General features: G+C 45.9%; 2 protein-coding genes and 1 long non-coding RNA gene across 7 annotated transcripts in view; 1 reads left to right on the top strand and 2 right to left on the bottom strand.

Annotated features, from left to right (window-relative positions):
- LOC310677779 overlaps positions 1–13,901 on the bottom strand; it is a 104,264-nt gene continuing 90,363 nt past the window's right edge. The window contains exon 2 of the long non-coding RNA XR_014511441.1: positions 1–630. This is a non-coding gene — a long non-coding RNA (uncharacterized lncRNA). The remainder of the gene's footprint in view (positions 631–13,901) is intronic.
- Positions 1,125–13,467, bottom strand: MANSC1 (MANSC domain containing 1). 4 transcript variants are annotated; one of them, XM_083440895.1, is made up of 4 exons: positions 12,972–13,467; positions 6,728–7,049; positions 4,297–4,437; positions 1,125–2,913 (listed from the first exon to the last, which is right to left on the bottom strand). In XM_083440895.1, the coding sequence occupies exons 2-4, from the start codon at positions 6,939–6,941 to the stop codon at positions 2,108–2,110; spliced, it is 1,161 nt and encodes a 386-aa protein (XP_083297021.1). In that variant the 5' UTR covers positions 6,942–7,049; positions 12,972–13,467; the 3' UTR covers positions 1,125–2,107. The 4 variants fall into 4 exon arrangements, with proteins under 4 accessions (XP_083297021.1, XP_083297024.1, XP_083297023.1 ...); XM_083440898.1 differs by lacking the exons at positions 6,728–7,049; positions 12,972–13,467 and adding an exon at positions 5,403–5,832; XM_083440897.1 differs by lacking the exons at positions 6,728–7,049; positions 12,972–13,467 and adding an exon at positions 5,382–5,433.
- BORCS5 (BLOC-1 related complex subunit 5) overlaps positions 13,417–13,901 on the top strand; it is a 36,553-nt gene continuing 36,068 nt past the window's right edge. Inside the window, exon 1 of one of the 2 annotated variants that reach the window (XM_083440971.1) lies at positions 13,417–13,574. In XM_083440971.1, coding sequence (XP_083297097.1) covers positions 13,517–13,574 — 58 coding nt within the window. In that variant the 5' untranslated portion in view covers positions 13,417–13,516. The remainder of the gene's footprint in view (positions 13,575–13,901) is intronic. The other variant, XM_083440972.1, reaches the window with a different exon arrangement.

Consider the following 13,901-nt stretch of genomic DNA (forward strand, 5'->3'; position numbering starts at 1 on the left):
GCAATTTAATCTATTTTTTATTTAAGCAGAAGTCAGTTGACCGATGACACCATACTGGACACTGTCTGAAATGGAAAACATGGACCTATGCTTTCCCCTTTTTATATTCTCAGCTTTGCTTTTATTCTTTTATTCTCTGTAGAGTTATTTTTATGTACACTAATGATTTAGTCACATATAAATGCCATATATATACGGTGGGGCAATAAATTGTTCCTTCTTGAGCCCAGTGGGACGTGGCTAATCTTTCTGAGCTCTCAGTGTCAGCAGAGTGAATATATTTCTTTGCCATGTTGGGAGCCCCAGGCACCATTCCTCTGGGGAGCTTGCAGCCAGGGCTGCTGCAACAAACAGCTGTGCAAGCCTTGGGGAGGCAGACGCGTGAGAGTGCGAGGGCATCGGAGGAGGAAGGAGAAAGGGACAGAGGCCAGTGTTGCACGCAGCACCCGGCCAGTATTCAAGGCAGCCCAGGGGGCCACAGCACACTGACCTAGTAGCTTACTCCATGGAAGGTGGGTTTAGGATTGCAGCCTGCATGTTAGCATATTTGCTGCCCTCTGGTGTTCACATAGAACATTAACTTTGCCCACTGTTCAGGGCCCCCCCCTTCAAGAAATAGTACAGTCGTACCTCGGGGTACATATGCTTCAGGTTACAGACTCCGCTAACCCAGAAATAGTGCTTCAGGTTAAGAACTTTGCTTCAGGATGAAAACAGAAACCGTGCTCCGGCGGTGCGGCGGCAGCAGGAGGCCCCATTAGCTAAAGTGGTGCTTCAGGTTAAGAACAGTTTCAGGTTAAGAACGGACCTCCAGAACGAATTAAGTACTTAACCCGAGGTACCACTGTATCTGTAAGCAAATTTAAAGTGAAAAAACCCACATTCAGTAGCAGAATATGGGGGTGGGGGTGTTCCTGCAAGCATTAGCTAACGCTTATCTATATTGCTGATTTTGGCTGATCTAGTGGTAGACAGAGAAGAAGTAATGAATTCAAATAGCAGAAGAGCAGATTTAGGTAGGATATCAAGAATTGCAGACCAATGAATCAAAATGTCCAGAGAAAGTATCTGTACCAAGAATTTGAGCAGATGATTATGTTTAAAACAGAAACAGCTATAAACCGTTTAGAAAATCCAAATATGATTTGTTTTAATCTAATTACAAAATACATTGAAGCAGCTGTAGGCTATAGTCTTCAAGTGACTAAACAATGTTTTTAAAGGGGGAAATGTTGTCTAAATTGTGCTTGGGTTTATTTTTTCAAAATTAATTGTTACAGCAAATGATGACGCAATATTTCCCATAAGAAAACCCTCATGGCAGAGCTATATGCTATTAATGTGGGACTGCTGCTAAAATGGGATACTCGTCCATAATTAACATCACTGTACTGCGTGTTGCCCTACCGCACAATGCAATGAGATCACAAGGAACATGGCAGGGAGTCCCCATTCTTAGCAGAGGCCCCGTGTTTCTTTTAACATTTTGCTCTGCCCCATTTTGACTGAAGCCTGCTCTAAGTGTTATACTTAGCACTTTGTGTGAGAAGCGAAATGTAAAATGGTTTGCTCTGAAAGCCTCTTGTGTGCTGTGTGGCATCTTGTCTCCAATCACACAGATATTTGTGTTGCTTTTTTACTGTGTGTGGAGATACAGTCAGACACAGACCGTATTTAAACTAAGTTCTGCCTTCTGTTTCTGTAATGTCTAACATCCCCACTCTTTTTGGGCAGACTGATTACCCCCTTCCTGCATGTCATATTCTCAGCAACCATTCAGAGAAAGAGGTTGTCAGTCTGGTCAGTTTGGCTGCTGCACAGTCTTCTCTGGCTAAATGTAAATGTTGCCCTTATTATGCAAGTGGGATAGAATGCCAAACTATCACAGACTTCTTGTTGCAGAAAGCAGGGGATTTGATATGCAACCAACACATGATACACACTGCAAACAAGCAAAGATACCACATGAGACTCCATTTGTGAGGGAACTGAAACATTTAAACTTGACCTTGTAGGAAAGATAACATGTTCTCTGCTGTGACAAATCCAGTCCATCTATAAAGCTTCCAAATTTACCACTAATGTACTTCTTCATGTTTTTCCTCTGTCACATGTTCGCATACATGCCATTGATCAAGTAGTCTAGCTTAGTGTAACGCCTTCTCTGAAGAGATTCAAGCATCTTTCTACCTACCAGCACTGTAACGAAGAGAAAGAAGACCACCCCCAAAAGCAATGCAGCTGTAAGTATGCTTTTGTCACCAAAGTGAGGGGAAAGTTCCTTGCTTGGCTCTCCATTAAGCATATCGCCTTTCAAGCCTTGTTGCCCATTGCCAAGATGGACATCATGTAAAGAAGCAGAAGAGATCTTCATAAGCAGTGGGCTGAGGCTACGAGCCGTAGATCCAGCCGTGGTAGATGGGTTGGGAACAGTGGTACTTCTTCTTAGACTTGTAGTTGCCCAAGGTGCATTCTTATGATAAGATGTAGAAGACCTAGTGGTTGTTGCCTTTCTAGGAGACACGTGAGGAATTATAGTACCTGGCTGGGTGCCATTGGTAATAGCAGGTGACTTAACTGTGGGCTGCGCAGTGGGAATACCAGGCTCAATAGCATTTGGAGTACTTGGGGACAACAGACTCTTGAGTTCAGGCATTGTTGAAGAACCCAAGCTCTTTGAACCATTTGCCCCTCTGCTTTGTGGATGCTGGGAGTGTCCATCCATCTCATCTAAGCGGTTCAATATTTCCACACTCTTTGAGGGACTTGGCTTTTGCAAAGGACCTGACCCATGCAGAGGGCTTGTTGGGATGTGAGGATTGAACATAGCAGCCAGTGCAGACACAGACTTCCCCTTCACACTTGGGTGGGAGAGCGGAACTGAAGAAGGAGTTGGCATGGGAACCTTTGCATCTAAAAAGGAAGAAAGGAGGTATGTTATTATTTGTTAATACTCTCAACAAGCAAGTCCCCACACAAATACAAATTAAGGGTGAAGAGCCCTTAATTTATTTCAGAATCACTATCCTGCACCCCAGTAGAGGAGACTCGCATTCTGATTCTGCTTACAAAGAACCCTAGAGATTGCAGATTCTGCAGGAATGTTGGGAATTATTATTATTATTATTATTACTCAGAATCCTATACAGAACTACAATTTCCAGAATCCCTTGCTGGGGAACCATTACTGTCAAAAAGTTCAAAACTGGCTCACATGTATAGTTTAGACATGCCTTCAGTTCAATGGGATTTGCCTCCTGGTAGGAAAACAATCCTATGCACACTTGCTTGTGAGTAAGCCTTATTAAATTTGGTGGAAGTTACTTAAGAGTAAACTTTCCTAGGATCAAGTATGCTTAGATGCTCTAACACAAGACTACAATGCACAACCTGTACAATCGGTGAAACATCCCTATTGGCATGGCGAAGCTGTGTTGTCCGCAAATGGTCTGGCTAAAACAAGAACACACCACAACACTTACTGGATCTTAGAATCATATAACTGTAGGTTTTGGAGGGACCCCAAGGATCATTTAGTTGAACCCCCTACAGTGCAGAAATCACAGCTAAAGAATCTTTGACAGATTCAGTTTAACAGATTGCAATACATAATAAAATCAAAATTTATCATAAAATCAACATAACCCTGTTTAGGGAAGTTTTAATATTTGAAGTTTTATTCTGTTTTTAGTGTTCTGCTGGGAGCAGCCCAGAGTAGCTAGGGAAACCCAGCCAGATGGGAGGGGTATAAATAATAAAATTATTATTATTATTATTATTATTATTATTATTATTATTATTATTACCACCACCACCACCACCACAACTTCGTTATCTATACTGCACCCATCTGGCTGGGTTTCCCCAGCCACCCTGGGCAACTTACATCATATCTGAAAATATAATAAAAACATCAAACATTAAAAACTTCCCTAAACAGGGCTGCCTTCAGAGGTCTTCTAAAAGTCAGATAGTTGTTTATTTCCTTGACGTCTGATGGGAGGGTGTTCCACAGGGTGGGCACCACTACCAAGAAGGCCCTCTGCATGGTTCCCTGTAAGCTCACATCTCGCAGTGAGGGAACCTCCAGAAGACCCTCGGAGCTGGACCTCAGTGTCCGGGCTGAACGATGGGGGTGGAGACGCTCCTTCAGGTATACTGGACCGAGGCTGTTTAGGGCTTTAAAGGTCAGCACCAGCACTTTGAATAAAACAGTCAATAATAAAACAGCAACACGAAGCAAGAAAATCTTCCACTATCAATCAACACTTTTTCTTTTTAAAAATCATTGTTTACCTTTTATCATTCGGTAGGTCACCAGTCCTGACACTTGTCTCACCAGGAAGGTTTCATTAGTGGGATAATAGAACAGGTAGCAATTTGTGTAATTTCCTTTGCTCCTGGTATTAAAGACCACATAGTTGCACTTCTTGCTGTCTGGAAAACACACACACAAACACACAACCTAAATATTAACACTGGAGAGACTTTATATCTGATATATTTATAAGACATCTCAATCTAGAGTGGAATAGTCCTCAATATTCCACCTTGCTGGCTTAGTTCCCACTTGGGAAGGAAACCTGTTACTGGGCTGTACCTTTCCAGAGTTCGTTCGTTCATCTCTCTGTGTGTGTGTGTAACTAGCTAGCTAGTCAGCGTTATTATTAGCCTAGCTTTCTACCCAATAGGCTAGTTTCTATATGAAGGAGAATTGTTTTTTTCATATGGTGGGGCTCCCCTCATTCTGAAGTGGTATACCCCAGTCATGACGTCATGCTCACTATGAGAAGAATTCCAGACCTTTGTCAGGCTCCAGAAGTGGCACAGTTTAGGGCAGCCCAATGTTAGTTGGAGATTCAGAGTTGCATCCAGCCCAGTTCAATTCAGTGTAGACCCACTGAAATTAATGAAACTAAGTTTGTCATGGCCCTTAATTTTGATGGGTCTACTCTGAGTAGCACTAGCAATGGGTACCACTCTCATTCTCCTCCCCAGTGCCCTCTCTGAACTTGACAGGGCAGACTCTGGTCTTTCAAATTTCAGTGGTGCTCTGTGCAAACCCCAAATTTGGTGCCACCTGCCTCTCGCCTTCCATTCTGTGCACTATGTCATGGTTGCAGTATCCTGCAGAGCCCCCCTTGGCTCGGTGCTGCCGCAAATCTGCCTCTGGGTGGAGAGGCTGAAAAAACTCAGAGGAACTGGTTCATTAACCTTTCAACTTATTTTGTGACATTTTTATCCCACCCTCCTTCTGGAGTACCAGGCAATCTGTGCTTTTTCTCCCATTCTGTACACTCATATACCCTGTGAGGTAGATTAGGTTGAAAAACCACACCAGCAGCCGGCTCTGTCCCATACTGAGAAGGAAAAGACTTAACTGTTACTAGCTATGCACTCACCAATCCATTCCTGCATTGCAGGGGATTGGACTAGATGACAATCACAAATTGTGGGCGTCACAATTTAATGATGTCAACAAGCTGGAACGTGTGCAGAGGAGGGCAACCAAGATAATCAAAGGTCTGGAAACCAAGCCTTGAGGGAGTTGGTATGGTTAGCCTGGAAAAGAGGAGACTGAGAGGAGATATGATAGCCATCTTCAAATATCTTAAGGGCTTTCACATGGAAGAGGGAGCATGCTTGTTTTCTCCTGCTCTGGAGGGTGGGACCAATGGCCTCAAGTAACAAGAAAAGAGATTCTGACTAAACATTTGGAAACCCTTCTGACAGTAAGAGCTGTTTGGCAGTGGAACACTCCCATTAGAGATGGTGGACTCTCCTTCCTGGGAGATTTTTAGGCAGAGCTTGGATGACTATCTGTCATGGATGCTTTCGTTGAGAGTCTTGCATTGAAGGGGGTTAGACCAGAGGACCCTTGGGTCCCTTCCAACTCCATAATTCTATGATTCTATGATTCATCCTAGTCAGCAGCTGTGAACTTGGCTTTCTAAAAGCAGCATGAATATGAACTCTGGGAGCATCTGCTCCCCATGTGTGCCAGACATAGCTGCTTTGAAAAAGCTAGGTGGTGAGACTACCAGCCAAGATGAGGCTTAGAGTGGGCAGGTCTCCTGAGTCTTAAACCTGAGACTGAGGGGACAAAGCCTGGCAGAAAAGGAGTGAAACATTAGGGTCAGGAAGTGGGGAGTAGCTCCAGGGAGGGGGGCTCAGGGTGCGTTCTGGTAAGCATCATGGAAGAACTATTAGAGGGGGCAGATTAAAGCAAGACTCTAAGCCCTCTTATTGAATATACTCAACATTAAATTTTCTGTACTTCATGATTTCCAGAGCTATAGATGCTCTTGACATATAGCTGCACGTGGCTGGAAACATGGGACTGAAGGAGGGGTGGGGAGAAGTCACTTTTGGAGAGGGGATTAGAAGGAAAGCACTAGCCATATCTGAGCTCCCACAATTGATTGCAAGCTCCAACTCAGTCCATCCCAGCTATTTCAAGTGCAGTCAAGTGACACATCTATATGATAAACATAGACTGATTTTATGCCAACTATAGCTGTCATGGATCCCCATACTCACCCCTCCCTCAATTCTGGGAACTGTAGTTTGGTGTAAGTGCTGAGAATTCTATAATTCACACACACACACACACACACACACAAACACAGGACAATAGTTCTCAGGGTTTCCTAGAGTGGGGAAATGACTGGCTGTTAAACCAATTTAAGCCTATAATGTAGATGCACCTAAAGAGCACCGTTTTTACCTGCACCCAAGCAGCAGACATCAACACAGGCTTCCCAAGATGAAGCATGGAGTGGATCTTCCCCCCGGATGCCTTTGGAAAAGGCTGCTTTGATGTCAATAGTGATGTTCTCCATCTTCTCCGTGGAACACACTTGATTTTGGGATGGCTTTGGCAAGGTATAAAAGGCCATGGCAAAGAGGCAAGCAGAGCACCATGCAATCCGGATGGACATCTCTTTCCCTTAGCTGTGACAGACTCCTTACAGTTCTTTTGTTAACATCAGGGTGAGCAAAACTCAGGGTACAGCAATTTTAAGAAAGCTGTGGTGTTTGCATTTGTTCTAGTGAAAAAATGATGAGATAATATCTTACTGTTTAATGCCACAAACAAAAATAAATTCTCAGTTCCATTAATATTCACGTATAATTAATTTTTCAAACCAATTAAAAGGAAGTTTGTTGGCATCCATCTGTCTTGAAAGACAAGAGAGTGTGCCTCCAGGGGTGAAGTCAAACGGCTGTGTTAGCAGCACCCAAGTGACCTCCCCAGGGCGCCAGGCCGGGCAGTGAGTGTGGAGGTCCTGGCCAGGTGACACCACCCTCTCAGTCTCACTGATGTGGTCCAAAGCAAAGCAATTGGGTTGGCACCAGGTTGGCTGCAGGAGTTGCCAAAAGGAGGACTTACTCCTTAGCCTTTCCTTCTCCCAAAGATATCCCACAAGACAGTGAATGTTTAAGGTCAGAGTTTTCCTTCTCTTAGATGGGCCACCTTTTCAGGTGGATGCTCCTCACTTCCCTCTACAGGATGTGCAGAAACCGCCTTCTTGATGGTTAGACCCACTATTGGTCTCGTCTGCTCAATCCGCCAGAGCCGGTCTTCCCATGCAGGGAAGTTCCTAACTCACGGAGGGTTTGAGACCCGTTGGCTACCCTCACCTGGTTTAGCCGGCCAGTTGAAGCTACTCCCAGAGTGTGGCCGTTGTTGCATGCTGACAGCTTCTAGGAGCCACAGGTGAGAGCTGAGTGCAGGGTGGGGACTCCAGAAGGAGCATGACATGTCCCCCACCAGTTTAAGGCTTAAGAAAAAAGGCAAATTAAACACATTCTCTTTCCCATGCCACTTTTTCTTTTCTGGGTAGGCAACCTAGATATGAACCACTAGTCTTTCAAAAAATTTAGAATCATCCTTACAATGAGTGAAGGGATGAAAAAGGAGGGGAAGGATAGTGAGAATAGTGAAGGAAAGGGGATATAATGAGGGGGCTCTTATCCTCACAGTAGCATAAAACATTTAACTCTTCCAGCTTTGCTTCTGATTGTATTTTAATGTCCTGACACTCTCAGATAACATATTTCAAGATTTCTGAAGTTTTTCTGCATTTGAGACCCACAGTTTTACAAGACTATCACAAACTGGAGTCTGCTAGGTCTGGCTCCCACCAGGTTTGTGGCAATTAAATACACGGAGAATTGGCATCCATCTGTCTTGGGAGACAATGGAGGAGCTGCACCTTTGGGGGTGAAGTCACACTGCTGGAAGGTTACAGAACTTGTTGTGGCTGTAGAGACCAATTTGGGAAAGACATGTTTTGTTGCATTATATTATTAATTTTATTAAACCAAACAAGTTAGCTCAGCAATGGAAGAACCAGACTGAAAAACCCATGAACATATGCGAAAATATTATCTGGAATACAGCAATGTCTGAGCGTCTCACCAGACATAGGAGGACAATTTCAGGCTTAGCAAATAGAGACACCTTCCATGGAACGTGGACCCCTTTCTTTTACTAGGTTAATGAACAAAATCAAGATCTCGTACCAACTGCTCAATATTCTCAGTGGAGAGGTTACATAAAGTAATATGTCTGAATGTTGAATGCTGGATAAGTGTTTACTAGTTTTTGGATGTGCATTTGCATTAAAAAAACCCAACAATGATAAAAATTTGTCTTAAAAAAAATTAAACCAAGTAATTACAGCTGATCTTCACCTAGCTGTTCAGTGTCAGATTCTTGCAGGTTTTATTGTAATTTTAGTAGCTCTTGGACATTCTGGAAGGTCTCCTGCTTCATTGAACCAGGACTCCACTGAAGGTCTTGCCTCCTGTCCCATCCATTCTGCTCAGGTGAGAGTCAGATGGAAGGCATAACAACAACCACCACCACCTCCTCAGGGATGTGTGACTCACACCACATAGGTGGTATCTGCGCAGTCTTCAGAGCACAGGTGGGGCAAGAATGTGTGTGTTTGGGCCCTCTCCTTCCTTCTTTCCTAGACCCGAGGCAGATTTCACCAAAGTAGCTGGATTTCCTGTGAAAATCCACTTTCCCAAAGAGAGCTTGCCATAAAAGGCTTCCTTCAGTTTGTTTATGTACTAAAATACTCTGAATTGCCTTCTTGCCCATGTTACTTTAAGGAGTGCTGTAGGCAGAATACCCAATAAAATGTTATATACATTTAATGTACACCTACATTTTACATTGAAAGGCACAAGCGCAGGGCCAGAGGAAAGAGGTAAAGGGAGCGATTGAGAGGATTGGGGGAGAAATGCGAGTTGCAATCTTAGGGTGCTTTGGACTACAGTTGCAACTGAAATCATTCAACCCCCATTGCAAATTGGGTTTATTATCAAAATTTACAGACTTTCTGCTATTTGCAATGAGCAAATCAAACAAAAACAATTGAAATAGCTCAACAAAACAAATGCTTCAAGGTGTTTCCCCACTTGAAGCATCCAAAGTCTCTAGGAACATTCAGTACCTTTAATATTTTGTTGTATCCTGCGCCTTGTTTGTGAAGCAAATTCCTTTGTTCCAGCCTCATACATATTGTCCGGGGGGGGGGGGGAGAATCCTTATCATAATTTATCATCATCTCCCACGTAGTTCAGGTGAGAGTTCATCTAATGTTTTTCTCAACAGCCCGGCATACAGAAATTACCGTAAGTCACTGGGGCGAGTGATGAAGTGATGGAGGCCTTTCCTTTCTGGCAGGGCTCACGCACTTTGTAAACAGCTATAGATATGCATTTCCTCAAGACAGAGAAGTCTTTGCTTGCTGAATTTCTGCTTGCCAGGAAGCGAGCTATAACAATACTTAACTATTTTAACAGTAACAATATTTCATAGTTATGCGGATCCAAAGCTCTGCCAGAAAAGGAAAAGGAAGTGACTCCAGATCCAACCCAACCACTCCATCTTATAAAGCAATACTTCCTTCTGGTGGGTCAGATTACTGGGTGTGTCAACAGATTTCTATCACAGGGCAATTCAGCACATACAGCAAAGAAAAGAACTTTGTATGACTTAAAGGGTGTCTCCATAACAGATAAGATTGTGTTAAATCCACTGAGGGCAAGGGGGCGGGCTGGGATCCACACCCTTATTTTAAAAAGTAGCATAATTACCTGATGTGTGAGACAGAGTCACACATTACATTATTGTTAATACATCACACTTAATTTTCCTGGGGGAAATGTGATGGCTGAATAAGCCATTCTAAGAACAATATCCTGTGATTTACATGGCATTTCTCCTAATGCTTGAAGAATCTGAAGGACTAACAAGTTGAGGGAAAAGCCATAAGACATCCTGACAAGACAGTAGCACAGGGGTGCTTCTCACTGGCCAGGAAATGGGTGCGCCATCCATTCCAGATGGCCTTGCACTGAAAAAAGAGGCGCACAGCTGAGGAGACTTCTTGATCCAGGATCATACCCTTTAGCAGCAGCGTTGCATCTTCTGGACAGGAATAGCTTGGCTCCAGTGATCCATGCTCCCCCCAGTTGCTTCACAGTGTTTACATACGGCTGCCTGTGAAGACGTCCCAGAAGTCGCAACCAATGCAGAATATAACAGGCAGAATGCAAACTGCCACAGCTAGATGGCATCATATTATTCTCAAAGAGCTGTACTAGTTACCTATTCACTTCAGAGCCCAGTTCCAGGTGGGCATCTTTACCTTAAAACCCTCAATGACTTAAGACCCAAATACCTCTCCCTATTTCAATCTGCCCAGGCTGGCGAAGAATGTCCACAAAGGCCCTTCCCAGAGTTCCTTTGCCAAAGGAGGTGCATTAGGCAGCAACAAAGGAGTGGTGCCCCAGTTGTGTAACACCCTTTTAATTTGCCCAGGCATTTAAAATAGTCATCATCCTATATGTCTGTTCTCCTACTTTCAGTGTTTCAGAATTGGTTTTACTTATTTCATTTTTTGTATTATTGCATTTTATTCTGGCATGATTACTTTAGTCATGTCCATTGGGTGCTGCCCTGATATTTGCAAAGATGAAGTGCAGTTCAAAAACATTTTACATAAAATTATTTAACACTAAGAGAACTATAGTCTGTGCCTCTTCTGGAGCTCATTCATTCACTGATGGGCAGGTTTGTCACTTTCCACTTTTGTACAGTGTCCAGGATGCACAGCTTACTTGACTCTCTTAATCTCAGGACCACATTGGGCAAAAGATTTCTGTATTGCAAGTGGTTGGACTAGATGACCCTTGTGGTTCCTTCCAATTCTACAGTTCTATGATTCTAAGAATCTATTTCTTAAGCACCATTGACTATTTCTTAAGCACCTCTGACATGAACCAGACCAATGTCTATGAGGGAAGAAAACTGGTCAGTTTGGTTGTAATTAAAGCCCCAGGCAAGAGGCAGCTGTGGTGTGGTAAGAAGTCTTGGGATACAAAGAAGCAGACAAAGAGGCCTGGGTCTCATGAGGGGAAAGGGAGAGGGACCCTCCTGAAAGCTCACACAGCAATTCCCACCATCCCTGGACACTGGCCATGCTGGTGAGTCTGGAGGTGATAATGCTGGCTGCTTCAGTGCCCTAATTTTAGCCACATTATGCCCTCCCTTACTTTCTAAAAACCAACAGTGGGGGGGGGGGCTGCACAAAAGGTAAGGGCAATCCCTCTCCAGCCCCCTTGCTGCTTGAGGAAAAGGGCCACGGAAACATTAACTGAGCTAAGAACGCTGAAGAAACTCCCAGGGAGAAGGAAGGGCCTTGTCTGGGTCAGGACAAGAGGCAGAGTGCTTGAACAGCAGGGACCAAAGAAAACTGTGGGGAGTGGAAGCACAGAGGAGCCAAGGAAGGAGGGCGGTGGCAAAACCTCATAGATGATGCAGTATTGTGGGCTGTGTTAAACTAGAATCCTATTCTTAACAGACACATGGTTTTTAATTAATATTTTGAGATTATTGTATTTTAATGACGTTATACACGCCCCTGGGCTCTGATGGGAGGAAGGCTATTATGCAAATACAAATAGTAATCATGGTGATGGAAGGGTGGGAGTTGGAGCACTGGACTACTGCATTCCCCTGCGCACACGATAAATGTGAAGAGGTCCACACATATCCCTTCAGTTTCTATGAAAGCTGGAACCCTGTGCAGTTGGGGTTTCCGTTCCTGTGGAAATTATGTCTACACCCCTGGGCAGAAGCCTATGGACATCCACACTCAATGTGTGGACACTGGGGATAGGGGGAGGAAACATGACTCTGTTCACTGCATGAATGGAGATTAATCTGCTTGTTGTGGTTTCTTCTGCCACTGCTGTATTTTGACCTGGCAACCCCAAGAGGGCTGCAAGGTCCAAGAAAAGGGGTGGAGGCCTGAATTTGCACATTAAGTTGAGCCAACCAGCTAATGTTTGGATGCAGGCTTCTAGTATTAATACTAGCCTTCTCACTTGCTGTTTTAGGGCAGAGGGCTGTGACTAAAAGACGACTGAGTGGGGGAGAAGCCTGAGCCCAGGCACAAATCAAGCTTCATCAAAATATAAAGTTCTGCTAGCTGACTCGCTTGGAGTTTTGGCGTCCCCAGAATGGGCTATCAGAACTACTGCACAGGGGGAAACTATGGTCCAGAGCAGGGATGGAGACCTCCAGGCGCTCCAGATGCTCTTCGACTTCGGCTCCCCTTGACCCTTGCCACCGCCCCGGCCCCCGGAGGGCCACAGATGCCCCATCCCTGACCTCGAGGAAGCGGCGGCCTCTGCCAAAGGCAGCACGAAGAGGACACGCCTCGTTCCTGGGCGTCCAGCGCTGCAGGTTGCAGGTCAGACTGCCAATCCGTTTTCTCCACCAGGAATCCTAGAGATCCTTTGGAATCCGGATCTTTCTTCTCTTGTTCCGAGGAGCAGTGAAGCCGAGTCCGATCCCAAGCTCGGGTCTGCAGCCCCACGCGCTCCCACGGCCAAGAAGGCCACGAAGCGCTCGGCTCAACTCTGCTCCGCTTTGTGGGGCTTACCTGGCAAGGCAGCCGGCGCGCTCTCCCTCCGACGAAGCTGGCCGGCTTCCTCCACCGCTGCGTGGGAAGATCTCCTCGGCTGTGTCTCCGCCCGGGAGTCAAGGGAGGAGTTCGTGGCCGGGGCGAGTAGCTGCGGGAAAGGAAGAGGTGGACCGGAGCAAAGCTGCACCCCGAGCAGACGTCGCCTTCACTCAGAGGGAATGATTTCTACGAGCGAGCAACCCGACCTGTGCCTGCATTGACTCTGGTGGGATTTACTGCCTTTCAAGCTGCGGCTCCAGGAATGTCTCCTCCTTGAAGCAAGCGCCGCTGAGCTCACCGGGCTTTGCAGCGCCGCGCCATCTGGCCGGGAGGCAGTCGCTGCTTCCGCCCCGCCGCGCCCTCCGCTCCGCCTCTCGGCTGGGCGAGGCTGACCCGGGAACCGAAACAGGCTGCTTGCTGGGAAGGCGGAAGCGGCGGCGGGAGGAGAGAGGCCTTTGCCCGGGGAGTCTTGCCTGCGCCTCGCACGCGCAGCGCTTCCTGCTCTGCCGGGGATTTCTCTCGCCATGGGGGCCGAGCAGAGCGCAGAGGCGGAAAACCGGCACCCCGAGCCCAGCACGTCAGGTGGGGCTCCCTTTCCCTCCCACTTTCGGGGGTTGCTTTGGGGGCTCTTTCAAACGGAGCCCGCGCGCACCAGCCGCGCCTCTCCAGGCTGCTGCTCCGGGATGCTCCGCGGTGCAAACCGGGAGAAAGGCTCGCCTTCTGGGACGCGTCGCATCTGCTCTCCCACTCCCAGCCAGTGAGCCGCATCCCATCAGCTTACTTTGTGGGCACCGGGGAAACAAACTTGTGAAACCAACGTTTTTAAAATTACTTGCTACGAACGAACGAACAGATCAGGCGGAGAGGAAAAGGTGCCTGTTCTAGGCGCCTTGCCCCCAATGCTCAAAA

The sequence above is a fragment of the Podarcis tiliguerta genome (assembly GCF_965153285.1).
Source record: "Podarcis tiliguerta genome assembly, chromosome: 5".
Lineage (NCBI taxonomy): Eukaryota > Metazoa > Chordata > Lepidosauria > Squamata > Lacertidae > Podarcis > Podarcis tiliguerta.